We start from the raw sequence: 20,274 nt of genomic DNA, 5'->3' as shown, positions 1-20,274 counted from the left end.
ACCCTAGAAAACATGTGTAAAACATGAGAAACAATCTTGAGTTGGTGATACAGGTTATCAATACAATGTGTGGAATTCTCCCAACCATATTTCATGGATCTTCATGACTTTGGTACCATAGTTTAGAGCTTGGTTCCATACTTACTTTCTCTTATTTATATGGTAAGTTGATTGCTAATTTTAGTATAAATATTTCAGCAAAAAAGATTTCAAATAAATATTTGGCCATTACAGAAAGAGTGAGAAATAAAATATTTAACAAATATATGTTTAAATCAAAAGGTTTGTTGGAACCAGTAGGAATAAAAGCCCTAATCAGTAAGGGTACATAACTACTCCTTATAGGAATGACTTTATTCACTCTTATATAAAAGTCTTTTTAATATAAAAAGAATCCATAAAAAGTCATGTATGATCGAAATGAGCAAATATAGCAAGACATAAGCACTCATGTTTTCATAGACACATGAAAGAGTCTTCAAAACACAAGCGACCCTATCAGGCAACTCTTAAACATTCATAAATAACCTTAGAGGTCTAATACATAACTGACTTGTATACCCATAACTCATTACTACTCCTTTGAACTACTATAACTGAAGTATTAATAGTCATAAAAGGAAAAGATTTCATGTAGTACCCATCACCCAAAAAGAAAGACTCTGATAAGAGACACTTAAAGAAATATTACCATTTCCATAAAGATAGGGGCGCGATACAAATGAATGTTGTGCTCTTAAAAAACTATATAAAAAGACTCTTTAGTAAGGGGTATCTCTAACATTTTATAAAAAAAAAGGGTAGAACATGAGAAACAAGAAGGAGAAGTTGATTCTGTCATATGTCATTAATAAAAATCAATATGATCATGAGAGGAATCTTAGCATGTGAAAGAAAGCTTATGGAAAACAAGTAATCTTATCAAGAATCCAGAATCCTTGTTATGAGCCAAATATGTTTGCTCAGGAATCCAACATTGCTTCCATACTTATTTGTTTTGAGGCAAGTTTTGCACCTATTCACAATTCGACTCACATCACAAATTAGTTTAGGTCAATAAAAGTGTTTTTGCACAAGCTACTGTGATTTCTCCCTTTCAAAATACCCAGTAAAACAACCATAATGTTTCTCATGAATTATAGCTTCCTGAACATAACTTTATGGCATATAAAATGCCTTTTCTTTGTATAAAAAGTCATCTTGCAAGAATTACTAATTCTTTGGTCCACTTAAACAAGCTTTCCAAAGAAAGTTAAAATCTGGATCATCTTTATACATTTTTTTATATATTTCAAAGTCCACTGCCATAGCTTGCATTGTATTTATAAGAGCATATATTAGTTTAAAGCATCTTTGAATTGGTTTAATTTTCTAGGTTTTTATTTCAAAATAAATTGAAAAAACTCTACCCATTTTACATGTCAAGCATTGAGCTTTTGTTAGCTACTTAAATACTTAAATTCTTCATAATTAGAATAAATAATGAATTATTTAGATAATAAGTAATGACTTTAATGGTTAAGTGCTCGAATGATGACATAGAACCCCTTATCGTATGTTTAATACTTCTTCCTTGTAAGTTTTTCACTAAAATAAGTTATCAGCCTCCCTTTTAAAATTAGAACAACTTCAATTCTTATTCCATAAGCATCGCAATCAACTTAAAAGATTGTTATAAAATTTAAGAGAGTTAGGATGGGAGCTTCAGTCATCTTAGTCTTAATAAGATCAAAATTAGCTTGAACAACGTCATTCCACTTTAAAACCTTTTATTTTAAACACTCGGTAATAGGAGAAATCAATATGCTACAGTTTTTTTTGTATATAAATCATCTATAGAATAAGACCAAGCTATGAAAGCTCTAGATATTAAAAATGGTTTTTAAAATTGGCTAGCTTAAAATTACCTCTACCTTACACGAGTTAGCTTTTATTTCTATGTTGGAAATAATATAGCCAATAAAAAGAATGTTATTAGAAAAGAAATGACACTTCTTGAGGTCAATCCTACCATTAAATTTTTGTATATCAAACTCCATAATTGATGTTACTTTTTTCATCTTCATGAAAGTTAATTGATAACCAAGCAAGCTCTGATGTCAGTTTATAGTGGAAACAATCTAAAATATTAAACTAATTGACAAATAGATCAATATAAAGACAAGCACAATCAATCACATATGAGTATATAAGTAATCATATATGTAATATGTCATGACATGCTCTTGCATAGAACTTGGCCTACCTAACCATATCATCTCACAATCAACTAAATAATCACTTATCATTAGGGGATATTGTCTCACATAATTATGCTTAAAATAGATTATATAGTCTATTCACATATTTTTCCTCTACGTCATGCAAGTTCGCATGATTCATAGGTATATTAACGCTCATGAATCACTAGGTAAAGAATTCAATTCATTAAATCACTAAAAAATACACAAAAAAATACATTTTAAGAACCACATTCCATATATTTATCATCTTCATCTGCCATCCTTGCAATATACAACATACAACTTTTAATTCAACATTCCCCAACATTCTTACTAAACTAAGTGTTAAAGGGTCCTTGATACTACATAGAAGACTTGTTTTGTAGGAGTTTGTAGACTATCAGCCAAACTCTTCTTTTCTAACATTCAAACCCTTATAAATAGTTGTGAATAGACCTGAATTTCATTAAAGTTTGCTTTACACTTTGTCAGAACTCAAGCGAAGTACTATCATGTTAATAACCAACTATTTAATTATTGATAATACAATAACTAATTATTTAGTTTTGATAATCAAAAGAGATTATGTTATAATTAAGTATGTGCGTTCTTTCGTGACCAAAAAACAACATGTGTTCTCTTTAGCAACATGCTTTGATTATATCTTCAATAACTGGATCATCCCCTGCTTCTTTATCCTGCCCAGTTAAAGAAACTTTCATTATATTACAAAAATAAATAAATAAATCAAGGATCTATTGCATTTTAGCATTAATACTTCAAAATGATTTAGTTTATAAAAAGTTCATAAGGCTTTAATTTGGCCTTTTATATAGCTCAATTTACAAGAAAGAATGTACCGAGGTTTTTCATGATATCCTAAAATCCAAGATATGTAAATAAAATGTTATTTAGTGTTTGAGATAGTGATTAATCTATATGTTCAAGTTCTTGGATTTCTTCTTCTTAATATAAGGAACATAGGCTTATGATATAAGCTTGAGTACCTACAAAAACAGTTTCAATAAGAGAGACTTAAGAACCCTCCAATGATAAAGTCGGTATATTTATGAGAAATGTATTAAATGACTTAAAATAACCTTAAATTCAAGGAACAAATATATTTATTTTTTAGTTTTAAGTTGGTTAATGCACTGAAATCTATATTTTTATTTTAAGAGATGAAAAGTTCTAACCTTTTACCTGGATGATTCAAGGGTATTTATACCCCCTAAACCTTATCGTTTTCAGATAAGAAAAAGATTGGAAAGTCTTCTACTTTCAGTGACATTAATGAGAGACAAATATCTTTTACATATTATTAATGAGATAGTAAGTATGGTAAATCCCTTAATACACATATGAGTATAGGAATGACAATTTATCATGTCTTTAATACTTTTATTGTAGAGCATTGTTCAAAATTAAGCATATAGCATTAGAACTTGGTAATGTCCAAGTTCTTTGAGTCTAACATACTTGTCAGGCTCACGTTATCTTGAATTTGGATGACTATCAAGTTCAAATACTTTGAATCTAACATATTTGTCAGATCCACAATAAATTTTTTATTTATAAAAATCTTAATTAAAAAGTTAACTCATCAGTTTTCAAATTAAAGCCCACCAAGTTTTAATTACACATAACGCCATGCCCCATGAAGACTCCATGGTGATTTGGACGTTCAAACTTTCCACCATCAAGATGACTTCAAACTTGAAACAACACAGTTCCCATTCTCTACTAACTAGCTAAATCAGAATTAGAGAGGACAAGGAAAAGTCTAGGCACTAACCTTATGGATGTATGAGATATTCGTTTTACCAGGACCTGCGACTATAATTCCACCTTGCTGCCTGAGAATCAATCAAGTTGACATTTGTTAACGAAATTTTCAGGATTATTTAAAGACCACCTAAAAGTTCTGATTGAGACCAAATGTATATTAGACATGATAGCAATTTTCCATGAGGCAAGTGTATCACATACCAGCCGCCTTTAGCCACAGTGTCCCCTTCAAACGAAAGTTTCCAGTCTTGTCGATACCCTTCCATGTATGACTGTATTATCTTAAGGCCTGCCTGCAGATTTGAGAAAGCCTCTTTACAATAAAGAAAATCTAAAAATTTGGACATCTCATCTCCAGGTCACCAGTTCTTTATAATTTTGGGATATCCCAGTTACTACTAGTCAGCAGAGCACATACACTTGAAATTAAGAAGGCACTACTAAATAACTCATGGAAGATTTCAATGGATTGTGCATACATACTTTAGGAGTAAATATGGTTGAGACCCCTGAAACAAATTGTAATGCCTTGTATGATGAGTGGCTAGGATCTGCATAAACTTCTACGAAGGAAAACAATAAAAGAAGAAAAGGTTTTGCCATTAAGTTGCAATTAGAAGAAGACCAACCATATCAATAACAGTGGCATATGGAGAATTTGCATCGGATTGCTACATGGTTATCAAGGCTATGCTATCTGAAAGTTAACATACCTCCTTTGAATTTCGTTTGCTCAGAGAATGTTTTTGCCTACACCAAGTTACCAGTGATGGTCAAAACAACAAATAGCTGGCCAACATAAGCGACACCATGGAAATGCAGTTTATAGTCAATACCACATTCTTTTAACTCGTGTTCTTGATGAATCATACAAGCATGCTATCACTACATTCTTAGTTCCTGAAAACTGAAGCAATTGTGAAAAGAAATTGAGAAAACATATACCTGATCAACACTTCCGGGACCGATTAAAACAAGTGCCACCCCAGATGCATCCATTATATCCTATTGACATATTTGATATACATAATATCACTTGCCGTGAATACTTTATAGTATAAGTCCACAAAGATAATCAATAAACAACAATTACCTTCTTGGCTGCAAGGTAATCAGCCCGTCTCCGGCAAAGTAAACATCTGAAATCGAACTGAATTTACATAAGAAACAAAGCGAAAAATTAAGGAGGGGTGATGAGATGAGGCAAAGCTTTTAGTTACCCAAAGTGCCGAGCAAATGCAACAACAGCTTTCCTATCTTTCCACAAATCAGAAATTGGAATTGCGTTTCCATTCAAATCAAACACTTCCACGGTATCCAAGATATTTGTTGTGTCTTCACTAACTAAACCAGAACCAGCTTCGATTCCTATTGATCGCATCACAAACATTCAAACTTATATTGATCAACTCAAAAAGAAAAGAAAAAAAATATAATTGAATACACGCAACAAGAAACAGATGCTAATTGCCTGGGGATCCAGAGATTGCAGAGGCTTTAGCGTTGCTTAGCTGTGGGGAACAAATGCTAATAATTTTGTTGGACTCGAGCTTTGCTGTGGATTTATTGAGGAATATAGGAGTTTGGTGATTGGTGGTGATTTTTGGCTGGAGGGTTTTCGTTAACAGCGCTGCGGAGGGAGATAAAACTGCCATAGCTTCGAAGACAGGCATATTCTTTTGCTTTCTATGGAGTGGGCCTGTAGAGGTGGTGGGTAGTTGCTCTTTATTTTAAAAGTCGGTTTTTATTCAGTGGCAGGCGGGATTTACACGTGGCACTGTCCCATGCCAAAAATCTTCATATATAATTTTTCTTTGGCTATATTATCAAAATCTAATCAAAAGATGAAAAAATAAATTACAGTGTAAAAAATTAGAAACACTTTCCATAAAAAAATCTAAACACTAAAGTAAAACAATATAATATCTTAAAATAAATAATAAACTGCTAATATATTTATATAGAGAATAATATATTAGAATATATTAATATATAATATAAAAGTATGTTTAATTGATATATTAGTACATATAATATTTTAATTTAGATAATATTTCTATAAAATATGTTCAAATACAAAGCAAGTTATATTATACATTAATCATACATTTTAAATTATATAAAGTGTGTTATTGAATTAAAATACCATAAAAAAGAATTTTATTTTCAATGTTGTTTAAATACCAAAAAATAGTTATATATCTATAATATTATACTTCAAATATTTATATTACATGTGTAGTTACATTTTATAAAATATATTATATATAAACATATGATATAACAAAAAACATTTTCACCGTTACATTTTTTATAAGTAAATAAACTCGAAAAGAATTATTAATAAATTATTTTTAGTCATATTTTTTACAGTATAGTCAAATATCAAAAAACTATTTTTTAATTTATTTTTTATAACACTACTAAAAATTAAAAAAAGATTTACTTCTTAAAAAAAACTTTCCAAAAAAATATTTTTTATCAAGCTTTTTATATGGAAATATATAAAAAAAAATTAATTAACAACACTTACTCCAACAAGAAATTCCCCGGTGTATTATTAATTTTGTTAGCAGGAAAGCAATTTTAAGTGTATTGGCTCTGTTTTTTAAATTGTTTTTGTTTTTTGAAAAAATATCGAAAGTATTTTTTTTAATTGTTTTATATATTAATATTAAAAATAAAAAATATTTAAAAAATATTATTTTAATTAAAATTTATCATGCAGTATATTATCAAACATAAATTTAATTGTAATTTATAGATTGGGTTGCCAAAACGTGCGAGGAACTGCTCTTGTACACCAAACTCGTCGATTTCCCCTTCCATGGGCTTTTGTTTCGGCACATGGTCTGAGTAGGCCCAAGTTTGTTTTTGTTCGACATTTGGTTTGCAAAGGCCCAAGTTTGCTCTTTACATGAAATTGGGAAAATAACATATTTGTCTCCAAACTATAACGTTCAATTTTCCTTTCAATTATAACTTTAAATTTTATTTCGAAAAAATAATCTTCAATTAAGTTTCTGAATTTTTCCAAAGTATTTGAAGCCATGATAGCATAAAAAGCAAAGGAAATCCAAACACATGAAGGGTAGATTAACATGATATTTAAAGATAAAATGATGATAAAATTAAATTAAATGATGAAAATGAGAGGGGGGTAGATTCAATTTTTATTTTTGATTATAACCTTAAATTCTATTATATAAAATTGATCTTCAATTAAGTTTTAAAATTTTCACAAAGTTTTTGAAACCATGACAGTGTACAAAGCTAAGGAAATTCAAACATATAAAGGGTAGATTAATAGCAATATTTTTTTTTAAGAATACAATGGATCTTTATAATCCATTGTTCTTACCCTTTGATGAAGGGGAGAACTAAAATGTCATATTCCTCTCATAGCATTAAAATCTCTTATGTACGAAAGAGAAAAAAAATATTCCTGACTCATCAAAATATTGTGATTCAAAATGGAGTCTAACAAGATTACTAGAGCCACATGTATTTTAGCTCAACTTTTAGTTGAGCACAAGGATGATGAGTTTGGCAACTTGCCAAACTCATTTGTTTGTGGGCTTAGCACTTAGTTTAGGCTAAGAATGTTGGGTCTGGAAGTTTGTTAGACTCGTATATGCTTGGGCTTATTACTTGGTCTCAAATATGCTGGGTCTAGCAACTCGCTAGACTCATATATGCTTGGACTCAACACTTGGTTTAGCTTAAGAATGTTGGGTTTACCAATTTGCTAAACTTATATATGCTTGGGCTCAACACTTGTCCAAGCTTAAGGATGTTGGGTCTCGCAGTTCATCAGACCCGTATATGCTTGGGCTTAACGTTTGGCTGAGTACAAGGATTTTGGGTTATCACCCTGCCTCTAATTCCTTTAAATAGAATCCAGGTAAAAACAAAACATGTTAATACATAAAAACAAACATGTTTGAAAAAATATTTGAAAGTTTGGACTATTATACTTTGGAGTGGGATAAAAATTACAACTAGTTGATGTAGCTTTTTAATCTGTATTGGTATGGTATTGAAGATGTGATTAAGCATGGATTTGAGATATCCTATAAGACTGAATATCTAATAAAATTACACCCATAAATAATTTTAAAGCAAATTGTAAAATATAATTTCTTACAAGAAACATGATAGCTTTCAACACAAATCAATTACTTCTCATTTGGTTGTAGATGAATTGACGAGTTACGAGTTTACACGCCATACATTAATCACTTGAATGTGTTAAGATATATATATATATATATATATATATATATATATATATATATTAAGGGTAGAATAGTATTTTTAATTTAGCATATATAAATCTCTTTGTATTTAGGTTAAAGCAATCCTTCATAACATTGTGATTAATGAAAATCTTAGCCTCCTTTTCTCTTATGTTCGTATTTGTTTTGTGTTAATTTGGATTACTTTAACATGGTATTAGAGCTAGTTGTATGAAACGAGGATTAATCTCAAACACAGGTTTCATGGATCCAACTATGAGGGTTTGCAGGAGGCAGTGCGCCCCTGCTGAGGCTCAAGGCGGAGCCCTGAAATATTTTTTTGATGTGATATTTGTTCAATTTCTGTAAATTTGGTATTTCATCTTCCCTTCAGCTTCTGCAGTTTGTTATTTCATTCAGTTTCTGTAATTTGTTGTTTTAGAGTAATTGTATAACTTCAAAAAGATATTTTTTCAGTTTTTATGATATTTGTTTAGTTTTTGCAATCTGGTATTTTTTTTCTTTTGTTGGTTTTTCATTTTGGTTTTTTTTTGTTGATTATGGCTATGGAAATAGATGATTCGTTTCAGTCTGTAAGTGTGAGGTTGGATGGAAAGAATTATTCGTACTGGAGCTATGTAATGAGAAATGTTCTTAAAGGTAAAAGGATGTGGGGATATATTAGTAGAACCTATGTGATACCCAAGAATATTAAGGATGAGGATGCTATTTTAATAGATACATGGGAAGCAAACAATGCAAACATTATCATTTGGATTTACAATTCTACTAAGCATTCTACAGGTATGTAGTTGGCGAAGTATGAGACAACTAAAGAGGTTTGGGATCATCTGCAAAGGTTATTCACGCAGTCAAATTTTGCAAAGCAGTATCAATTAGAGAATGACATATAAGCTCTTCATCAGAAGAATATGAGTATTCAGGAGTTTTATTCTGCTATGACAGATTTTTTAGATTAATTGGATCTTATAGAATCGATAGAATTAAAGGCATGTGATGCCTATATTAATCATAAAGAGCAGCAATGATTGGTACAATTTTTAACAACACTTTGTAATGATTTTTAAGGACTTAGAACTTCAATTCTGCATCGTTCTCCACTGCCTTTTGTTGACTTTGTTGTCGGTGAGCTATTAACTGAAGAAATACATCTACAATCTTATTCTGAAAAGGGAATTCTATATACTTTGAATTCCTCTGTACTAGCAATACTATTTAAGTCATTCTCTAATCATTAGAATAAGCCTTGCACAAAGGTTGTATTCAACGAAAACAATTTTTATAAGTAGAAGGGTCATTTGAAGGCTTAGTGTCCCAAGTTGAGACAACAAAATCAAGCTTGGAAGTCTGGCAGCCAGTCATAATCTAATGCTCGTAGACCACCTCAGGGTTATAAACCACTACGCCACAATACCGCAGTAGTAGCTTCACCAGGTTCTATCACCGATCCTAGTACTCTAGCAGAGCAATTTTAGAAGTTTCTCTCATTACAGCCACAAGCAACGTCCGCTTCTCCTTTTCTATATCAGTTACCTCATAGTTCCTCAGGTATGTCATATTCTTCATGGGTCTTGGATTCTGGTGCTTCACATCATATGTCTTCAGATTCTTTATCTTTTACTTATATGTTCCCTTCGCCCTTTATTCCTATTATGACTGCTGATGGAACTCTCATGCCTTTAGCAGATGTTGGTTTTTTTTGTCACACCTCACTTGTCTCTCTCTAATGTTTATTTTATTCCGAAACACAGATTAAATCTTGCTTCTGTTGGTCAATTATGTGATTCTGGTGATTACTTAGTTATTTTTCCTCTTTTTTTTGTTATGTACAGGATCTGCAAACTTAAAAGATGATTGGGACAAGCCGTAGGGAGAATGGACTAATATATTTTGGATGAGTTAAAAGTGTCAGTTGTCATTACTGCTGCTACTATTATTGATTTGTTTTCTTTTCATTTGAGTCCTTCATCTTCTAGTTTTATTTATGGCATTCTCGTCTAGGTCATATTTCTTCTTCTCATTTGAGATTTTTGGCATTCACATGAGCTTTAAAAAATTTGCAAACCTGTGATATTTCTGATTGTAGTGGGTGTAAACTAGCAAAATTTTTTGTTTTACCTTTTAATCGAAGTATTTTTTTTTTCTTCCCCATTTGACTTGATTCATTTTGATGTATGGGGATCTTCTCTTGTTGCCACAAAAAAAGGGTCTTGATATTATGTTTCATTTATTGATAATCATACTGGTTATTGTTGGGTTTATTTAATAAAACATCGTTCTGAATTCTTTGAGATATACACAGTCTTTCAAGCTCTTGTTAAAACTTAACATTCTGCTGTTATCAAATGCTTTAGGTATGATTTGTATGGGGAATACACCTCTAATAAATTTTATGATTGTTTGTCTTAGATGAAATCATTCACCAAACTTCACGTACAAATACTTCTAAGCAAAATAGAGTTGTTGAAAGAAAACATGGGCACATTGTCAAAACTGCTCATTCTTTCTTGTTGTATGCTTTTATTCCTAGTGAGTTTTGGGGAGAAGTTGTCCTTACTACTGTAAGTTTGATTAATACAATTTCATCTTCTCATACTTCAGGTTTTTCTCCTTTTGAAAAGTTATATAGGTATGCCCCTGATTATTCCTTCTTTAGAACTTTTTATTGTACTTGTTTTGTTCTTCATCCTCATGTAGAACGTAGTAAGTTTTCTATTCGATCTGTTATTTATGTCTCTTTAGTTATAGTGAAGGTAAAAAAGGATATCGTTGCTTTGGTCCAGTAACTCAGAAATTTTATGTTTCTCGTCATGTTGTCTTTCACAAGCATATACCCTTCTTTTCTATTTCATCTACTACTCGTAGCTTGACTAGATCTGATCTTATTTGTAAAAATCCTTTTTTCTGAGGATTCTGATAGTTTATCATCTCAGGTTCCTAGTACCTTAGATACCATTCCCCATGTTCGACCAATTTGTACTCATCATTCTGTAAGTACTGACATTTTACTCTTCGACACATCTAAAACTCCATTCTTATCTACAGTCCCCCAAACTTTGTTTGAGATTATGGATCCACCTCTACGTCAATCCATATATATTCGTAAGTCCACAGAGCTACCAGATTTTGCTTATTCTTGTTATTCTTCATCCTTTACTTTCTTTTTAGTTTATATTCATTGTCTCTCTAAGCCTTCTTCCTATAAAGAGTTAATTCATGATCCTTTTTTACAACAAGCTATGGATGATGAACTTTCTACTTTGCATAAGACAGATACTTGGAATTTGGTTCTTCTACCTCCTGGTAAGAGTGTTGATGGTTATTGTTGGGTGTATAAAATCAAGACTAATTCTGATGAGTTTATTGAGTGATACAAAACTAAGTTGGTTGCAAAAGGATACTCTAAACATTATAGTATGGATTATAAGGAGATATTTTCCCTAGTTGTAAAAATGATTACTATTCGTACTTTTATTGTCATAGCTTCAGTTCGTCGGTGGCATATCTCTCAACTTGATGTTAAAAATGCATTCTTAAATGGAGATCTTCAAGAAGAAGTTTATATGGTACCCCCTTATAGTGTTTCACATGACTCTGAGTATGTTTGTAAGCTCAAGAAAGCGTTATATGGTCTCAAACAAACACCTTGTGCTTGGTTTGAGAAATTTTCTGTTGTGATCTCGTCTTTTGGATTTGTTTCTAGCAGTCATGATTCTGCTTTTTTTATTAAGTGCACTGATATAGGTCATAACATTATATCTTTACATATTGATGATATGATTATACTGGTGATGACAATGATGGTATTTTAGTTTTGAAGACAGAGTTGGCTAGACAGTTTGAAATGAAAGTTTTGGGTTACCTTTGATATTTTCTGAATATTAAGGTAGCTTACTCACCTAGAGGTTACCTTCTTTCTCAGTCAAAATATGTTGTAGATATTCTTGAGCAAGCTAAACTTACTGATAACAAGACTATAGATACTTTCTTTGAGGTTAATGCAAGGTATTTTTTTTTATGATGGTTTACCTTTGACAAATCCTACTATATATCATACTATTGTTACGAGCTTAATATATCTCATAATTACTCATCTAGATATTACATATGGTGTTTATGTTGTTAGTCATTTTGTTGCTTCTCCTACTATCGTTCACTAGGCAGTTGTTCTTCGTATTTTGCAATATCTTTAGGGTATAGTTTTTCAGAGCCTTTTACTTCCATCCACCTCTTCCTTGAAGCTGCATGCATACTCTGATGTTGATCATGGTAATGATCCAACAAATAGTAAGTCTGTTACTGGTTTATGTATCTTTTTAGGTGATTCTCTTATTTCTTGAAAGAGCAAGAAACAATTTATTGTTTCTCAATTTTCAACCGAAACAGAATATCTTGTTTTATTTATTAAGGGTAGAATAATAATTTCAGTTTAGCCTATATAAATCTCTTTGTATTTAGGTTTAAGCAATCCTTTATAACATTATGATTAATGAAAACCTTAGCCTCCTTTTCTCTTATGTTTATGTTTTTTTTGTTAATTTGGATTATTTTAATAGGTTGCACCTTATTTTATTATAAATTAATAGTATGGATAAAACCTCTTATTAAAAACATAAGATATGATGGGAATATATAGAAAATTAAGAGTTGGTCCTTTTGCCTATTAGCTAATGACCTCACTTCAAAAAGGGAAAAAAAGTTAAACAAGAAGAAGGAGAAGGAGAAGAAGCAAGGCATGTATAAAAAAGTGGTCTTTTACTATTCTAGCACATTTTGATAAAAAAAAATTTAAAAATGATATAGATTAGAAAAGTACTAGGGAAATAATATAGGTTGAACATAATTGTTATTGTGAATAATGGTTATACACAATCGTTATTGCCTAAAATTTCATGAAGATTCAAAAATCAAGAAATGAGATTTAAGATCCAATTGTCAAGAAAAAAGAAGGAGATAAAGTGATCTGGCATGAGAGAGAAAGATAAAAGAAAAAAAAATGAAAAGAAAGAATGAGTCACCAAGGTTCCATTTTCAACATACTCAGTATCTTTTGAAAAATCTCGATGAGATGATTTTAATTACATCTTGAAAAACCACCAAAGAAGGTCGTACGTACTTGATTAAGAATTTTGTTCGAGGTTAATATAAAGTTAGTTACGACCTCGTTTGGTGGGTTTTTAAAGATGTAGTTAGAATTGTCTCATCGAGATCTTTCTAATAGTATAGGATATATCAAAAACAGTCTTAGTATATCCCCGATAACCCATTATTTTCTTTCCCTTTTCTCTCCCCTCATTTCTCTCTCCTAACATATCACATTATCTCCTCTCTTTTTCTTAGCTATTACATCTTGAATCTCATATCTAAATATTTGAGTTGATTTTTGTTTAGGTTAATTAATTTGCATAAAACATATATTTTAAAACATGACTAAACAAACAATATTAAGAAATATAGTTATGTTTAAATTGTACTATTTCTAAATGTTTTTTCATCCTATATTATTCTCCCAATATTTTTACCAAACTATGTTATTTTTTTTTAAAAAAAAAAAACCCTCTTCTTAATATATATGCAAATTGGAGTAGTAATTGACGAATTAAAACTAAAATGATGTGTGGGTCTGGGAATGGGTGGGAGGACTGTTTGTTGATTGGCACGTGTTGCACATGATTCAACTACCAGTCTAGGCCTTAGAATTTTAGTTTGGAAGCCCGCGTGCGCATGTTCACCCCAGCTAACTTTCCAAATTCTCTGCATACCTTTGGCTAAACTACTTCCTCCACGCGATATCCAAAATTTTCTAAATAATAAAATTTGATTCATAAATAAACTATAATATATGAACAAATAAAAGGACGGTATTTTATTGTAGCTTTTCTATTTAACCTCTCACAAATAAATATTCATAAATAAGCACTGTACACGATGCGAATTTCTTTTCTTGATCTATCAAGTTTTTTTTTTCTCACTTTGGTGATCAAGCTATAGTTTTTTTTTCAATTTTGTACTCAGAATTCTTTTGTTGTTCTCCTAGATTTCTTCATGTTATATATTTGCACATGCTCAAGGTATGGATAATTATTTCGAGATTAAATGACATATCGATTTTATATAGAAAAGTTTTTTTTAACGATTATAAAAGACATAATTAAAAAAAATTGCAGAATTATTCTGAACCGATCGATCATTTTATTTTTTAGAAAAACAATAACAGCTATAAATAAATTAGTTTTTTCTATATATATAACTTGTCTAATTACAGAATTAAATATACAAAATAAATATATATCATATACAAGGTATTTTAAAAGTAGAAACAACTTTAAATCATCAACTATAAATCATATTTTTATTTGCTCATTAAAACCTTCATATTCTTGCACATGAGTATAAATTCTCACACTTACTACACTTAAACACCTTCATTCATTTTAAGTGTTATTGAGTGAGTTATAGAGATATAAATTTTAATTGTATTACATATTATTTGAAAGAGTGTTGTTATATTTTAATTAATTATAATCCTTCAAGAATTTAAGTGAAAAACTATTTGTCATTTGGTGAAGTAGATCATCAAGGTGAACAATCTTGAAGAGGATGTTTTTTTAAATAGTGAAAAAGAGCCTGGTAAAGATTTATTAAGGACATTGTGATTTCTTGCTTGGAGTAGTAAATTAATCAACTAAGTTGAGTGTAATGACACTTGATAACGTGTAAGTGTTTTAGTATTCTTATGCTTTTTAATACACTTACAATAAACTTAGTAAAATGTTTTGTTTCTTTTTGAATAGAGAGTTGCTTTTAGAATAATGATAGGATGTTGTTTATGATAGAAATATTGGGTGAAACATTTCTAAAAAAATAAAAAATAAGCACATTAAAGTTTTGGTTAGAAAGATATTTTTTATTTTTATTTTAAATTATACATATTTTCTAGGTATATCTTCTAAATGCTTTTGGTTTTTATTAAATAAATGACATAGAATAAAATGGTGGATTTGTTTTGTTGAAATTAAACATATTAATAAGAAGAGGAAGAGTTTTACTAGCAAATTATTTTATTTCAATAGGACTTAAATTATTATTCTTCACATAAAAAAATATTAGTATCGTTTAATTAAGCTTGAAAAAAATTAAAGGGTTCCTTACATCACATGATTATATATATATATATATATTTCTTAACTTCTCAACTTAATTTTTAATTAAAGTTGATATTTTTTAATATTTATTAGGGCATATAATTCTCAATCTAGTTTATTAAATATATACATTTCATGACCAATACAAAACAAGTTAATAACATTTCAATATATTGTTTTTTATATTTAAAACAATTTAGTTGTACCCCCGCAACAATTATCTAGTCTTTTGCTACTGTGTATATTGTGAGGGGACGTTTGTTTTTTTAGAGAGTAGAACTAATTGCCATCAAATTCTAATGAAACTACAACTGTGCCACAAACCTGTTATGATGAGTTGAAAGTTTAAAATTTGAAAAAGTGAGTCATGTATCAGCATAATTGGTCTCATATTTATGTCACTCGATGATCACTTGCCATGGGAACTTGAATACATACATACATACATGCATACATACATAAAAGTCGTGACGAGTAGGGTACCATATTTATGAAGACATTGATGTGTCACCTTTAAAGCTATGATACTGCTAGTACTGAGTTGTTTATGCCTCTAGGTTGAGACTTTTCATGTTTCAAAAGTCTGATGATTGATAAAGGATAAGTTTCTTAAAATGTTGTTTCTTTAAAATTTAAAATTATTTTTATTTAAAATTTATTTTTTTAGTGTTTTTAGAATTTTTTTTGATATGTTAATATAAAAAAAAATTAAAAATAAAAAATAATATTATTATTTTGAAATATTTATATAAAAAAATACTTTAAAATGCAATCTCTACCACAATCTCAATCATGCACTTAGCATTTATACCTTGTTGGTAATAATCATGGGGTTTTTTTTTTTTTTTTATCAAACTAGCACACTAAACTTAAAGTTTTAGGGAGAGATGATACTATTTGAAATTTTTTTGGTAAAATGGTATAGTTTAATCTTATTGTGTTTTTAGAATGTGATATAAAATAAAATTTAAATATCATATCCCAGATCGAAGAACACATTTCAGACACAATTTTTTTTTAAACGAGATAAAATTTTCGGTATAATTTTTATATAGAAAAACTCTGTTTAAATTTTGTTAAAATTATAAAAATTTTAACTCTCTAAAATCATAAAATAAATTAAATTCTAGATTAACAAAAACCATAATTTTATAAATTTTTTCAAGCTAAAAATATAAGAATCTCCCAAAACAGGACAGTAATCAAAACAGTTAGATCGTTGTCTATCAAAATGATCTCTTAATTGATGCACTAAATATCACATTTCTGAAATATATTTCACAAAAACTTTTTTACCCTATATTACTTTACTATTTATCTGTATTTTTTGTGCTAACGAACTAATTTACTCATGAGTGATGCTATCACTAAAAGCAAAGGATCATAAAAGGAAGTTGCTTGCTTAGGGATTGAAGACATGACTAGCTAGCTAGTAGCCCACCGAATTAAATGAAGTGTCTTGATCAAATATAATTGGTTGGTCACAAATCCGATCCATCAAAATCCAATTTTACTTGGGAATTTAATTAGCTTCTTAATCACTACATCTTGCGATTTTTCTTTTCTTCATGAAGGTGCTAAGTACGTATTACACACCACGTAATCGCATGCACCATCTAGCTACTACCTAATTTGGTCGGTGATCATAAAGGCTTCAAATTTGCTTGCTAATCTTCAACACAATTTTTTTTTTTGCACTCCATCCGTTCCAAAAAGATTGTATTGAATTTTTATATACATTAAAAACAAGGTAATGTAGCCTTATTTCAATCGCAGGTATCTTGCAAATTATGGAGAAAAAATACATGATATATATATAGACTAAGATAATCATTTTGAAGTAAACAAAAACAACTTTTAAATCATGATATGAAATCAAAAGCAATAATATATATAAAATGACTCATGTACGTGATAACAAAGGTTTTGAGATCTGCACAGCAAGTTTTGAGTTCGAGTCAGGACGTATACCTCTTGTAAAAGCCTGGGATAGTCAGAGTTTTACTCACTTATCTAAACCTATAAAATATGATTTTTAAAAGATAAGATTTACTCGAATAAAAAAAAAAACATACGGTGATTTCAATTGCCACATGCAGCGTATGTTTTCAAAAGATGATGGTCGAATCAAAATAAAGCTTAGCTACTTAGCGTTTTATATTGAATATTTTGCATACAAATTGTAGCTTTGGGCCAACTTCTTAAAGTCTAATTTGTAATTAGTCGTTAGACCCAACAAAAGGATGCATGATTGGAGGAAGGCGTAAGCTGCGTCACAGGGAGCATGGAGGGGCTGCCGTTGCTGCCACCAAGCCTAGGATTCCTGACTAAGATTATACACGAAGTTTTTTAAAATATTTATAAAATGCATTTTTATTATTTTTTATATATATCTAGCAAATAAGGTTTTCAGCTATTTTTATTTTGCATTTAGAATTTTTTTTTTGTTAAATGGAGGCAATTTCTTTCATAAAATATAATTGACAAGTATATTTTACTTGTTTTTAAAACTCTTTTGTTAAGTAAAGATTTTAGATTATCATCCAAGTTACTCGTATGCTCTGGGTTTAATCCGATCTTATTTAAAAGAAAAAGAAAAATTAATGATTTAAAAAATAAAAAAAATTAAATTAAATGCAAAAATAAATTTTTAACAGACACACACCAACCTTCTGCCAAAAAAGTTCAAAATTATTGATAGCCTGCTCATTGACTATTTTGTCCTTTCATGACATAAAATGGTGGGGAAGGACTAAGGTGTCCTTTTCAACTCTTAAAATTGGATCTTTAAGAAGGGGGGGCCCATTACGATAGACATCTGGCGATGATAAGATTTTGAGTGGTTGGAGTTTAGCCAAGTGCCCTCCTGATAACTGACCAGATCAGCAAGAAGTGGGGTACACGCTCCAGAGATGAAAGTGGGTCGTGCAAATTTTATTCGGAGGTATGGAACAAACAGGTCAAAGGAGAATGTGGACAGTTAGTTGGCCGTACCATCCCTTGTATAATATACTCATGACTATCTATGGAGAGCCTCTCTCTAACTTTGCAAAGCCCTCCTAATAATCCACAAACAAATAACCAATCGAATCCCCACGAGACAAATCCATAATGCTAAGAGTATTTTGACGGAGAGATTGTTTTTATTTATTTTTATTTAAAAATAATTAAATTAATATTTTTTTATTTTTAAAATTTATTTTTATTATTAACACATTAAAACAATCTAAAATATCAAAAAATTAATTTAATTCCTTTTAATTTTTTAAAAGTGATGTTAAACTATAAAACAAACACTACTTAAATTCATAATAAAAATATATTAGATTGGTAGCCTCCACGATTCAGTGTGCCATAAGAAAATTTTCAACTAGAAAAAAAATTGTGGAGGCAATTGTGTGTTTTAAAGAAATGAAAAAACTTGATAATCAAGTAAAATTGTGATTAATTTGATAATATAATAAAAAATTAGACACCAACAACAAATAATTTCTTTTAAAAAATATTATGTTGATTAAAGCTAGGTTAACATGCGAAACTCATAACCAAAATCATGACCAGACACATGAGATTGTGATAACCCTATAAAATAATGGTGTTAGCAAAAATCATTTGTAAAAAAGAACTTGAAAAAAAATCTAAGTCAACCAAGTTCAATCTTTCAAACCTGTGAACCAAAAAGTTAACAAAATCTTGATTAATAAAAAAGATGAGATCGGAAAAGAAAGTTTCAATAAAAAAGATTAAAAACAAAACAAATAGTAATAAAAAAATAAAGACTAAATCTAACATAAAATAAAATAAACTAAAATATTGAGGGATGCAATAGAAAAAATTATCCAATTAAGATAAAGATATAAAATACCGAAGGATACAATTGAAAAGATAATAATTAAAAAAATCAAAATAAAAAAAATAAGGACCGAATCTAAAAGGTGGAAAAACCAAAGGAAGATTAGATTGAAAGAAAATTCCAATTCTATAAATAATCTAAAATAAAAAAAATAGTAATAAAAAAATAAATAATTATAAAAGAAAAATTAATTGAAGAATTGCTTTGAAAATACCCAGGAGTTGGCCTGAAACCGAGAATGAGAGAGGGAAAAAAACTACCACCAACACAAAACTTGACATATTTGTTTCCACACACGGTGCTCAGGAATGGAGACGACTCCACGAGAATTAAAACACAATTGTGAAAGTTAAAGTATAGTCATTGAAGCATCATCCAAAGACCACAACAAAACTCACACGCAATCGTGTTAGCACCATATCCAACCACTTTTTAAAAATTAAATAATATTTTATTTATAAAAAAAAATATAAAGAGAAAAGTACTAAAGTATCTCTACTTGATAATTAAAAAAATAAAATGACAAAAACACCTTTACCATGATAAAAAACAATTCTAATTAAAAAACATTGAGGTAATTTTATGGTGTAATTAAAATGAAAAAGTCAAAAGTAGCCGTGCCTTTCCATGCTTAAATTTCTGCTTCCAAGAGCATATTAATACTTTCAGCGTGCAAATAACAAAAAAGAAAATATATATTATTCCCCGCTTTCAATGTCAATTATATTAATTATATTTTGCAGAGATAAAATTATCATTTCATTGTTTTAATTCAAAATAAAAATAAATCCATGCACACAATAATAAATGCTTTACTAGGATTCCTTTTAGTTTCTTTTTAATTAATGCACTATTATAATAAATAATAATAATAATAATACTAAATGTTGTATAAAAAAACTATACTCACTTAAAATAAATAAATAATAAAAGAGTTAGTTGAGATTTTCCCTCACTCTGCTTCCTGCACCCTTTTCTTATCATGCCCAATGCGCAAATATTGCCTC

General features: G+C 29.6%; 1 protein-coding gene across 2 annotated transcripts; it reads right to left on the bottom strand.

The window, feature by feature from the left end:
- Nucleotides 1-2,459: 2,459 nt before the first annotated feature.
- Nucleotides 2,460-5,733, bottom strand: LOC133688535 (thioredoxin-like protein AAED1, chloroplastic). Of its 2 annotated transcripts, none has more exons than XM_062108044.1 (9): nucleotides 5,482-5,733; nucleotides 5,231-5,378; nucleotides 5,104-5,149; nucleotides 4,956-5,015; nucleotides 4,724-4,760; nucleotides 4,494-4,570; nucleotides 4,212-4,303; nucleotides 4,018-4,078; nucleotides 2,460-2,920 (listed from the first exon to the last, which is right to left on the bottom strand). In XM_062108044.1, the coding sequence occupies exons 1-9, from the start codon at nucleotides 5,681-5,683 to the stop codon at nucleotides 2,864-2,866; spliced, it is 780 nt and encodes a 259-aa protein (XP_061964028.1). In that variant the 5' UTR covers nucleotides 5,684-5,733; the 3' UTR covers nucleotides 2,460-2,863. The 2 variants fall into 2 exon arrangements, with proteins under 2 accessions (XP_061964028.1, XP_061964027.1); XM_062108043.1 differs by having other exon boundaries at nucleotides 4,494-4,573; nucleotides 5,482-5,732.
- Between the last annotated feature and the right edge of the window lie 14,541 nt (nucleotides 5,734-20,274).

This window comes from Populus nigra, chromosome 3, assembly GCF_951802175.1.
Source record: "Populus nigra chromosome 3, ddPopNigr1.1, whole genome shotgun sequence".
Classification (NCBI taxonomy): Eukaryota; Viridiplantae; Streptophyta; class Magnoliopsida; order Malpighiales; family Salicaceae; genus Populus; species Populus nigra.
The sequence above is the reverse complement of the archived record's forward strand: the minus strand, read 5'-3'. Positions and strand labels throughout refer to the sequence as shown.

What these genes read in the sequence shown, in the direction of transcription:
- LOC133688535 (XM_062108043.1), bottom strand. Translation starts at nt 5,683, where the DNA reads ATGCCTGTCTTCGAAGCTATGGCAGTTTTATCTCCCTCCGCAGCGCTG. An exon ending in GCATTTGCTCGGCACTTTGG is followed by an intron (nt 5,150 to 5,230) that starts GTAACTAAAAGC and finishes GTTCGATTTCAG; the next exon opens with ATGTTTACTTTGCCGGAGAC. An exon ending in CAACCATATTTACTCCTAAA is followed by an intron (nt 4,304 to 4,493) that starts GTATGTATGCAC and finishes TCAAATCTGCAG; the next exon opens with GCAGGCCTTAAGATAATACA.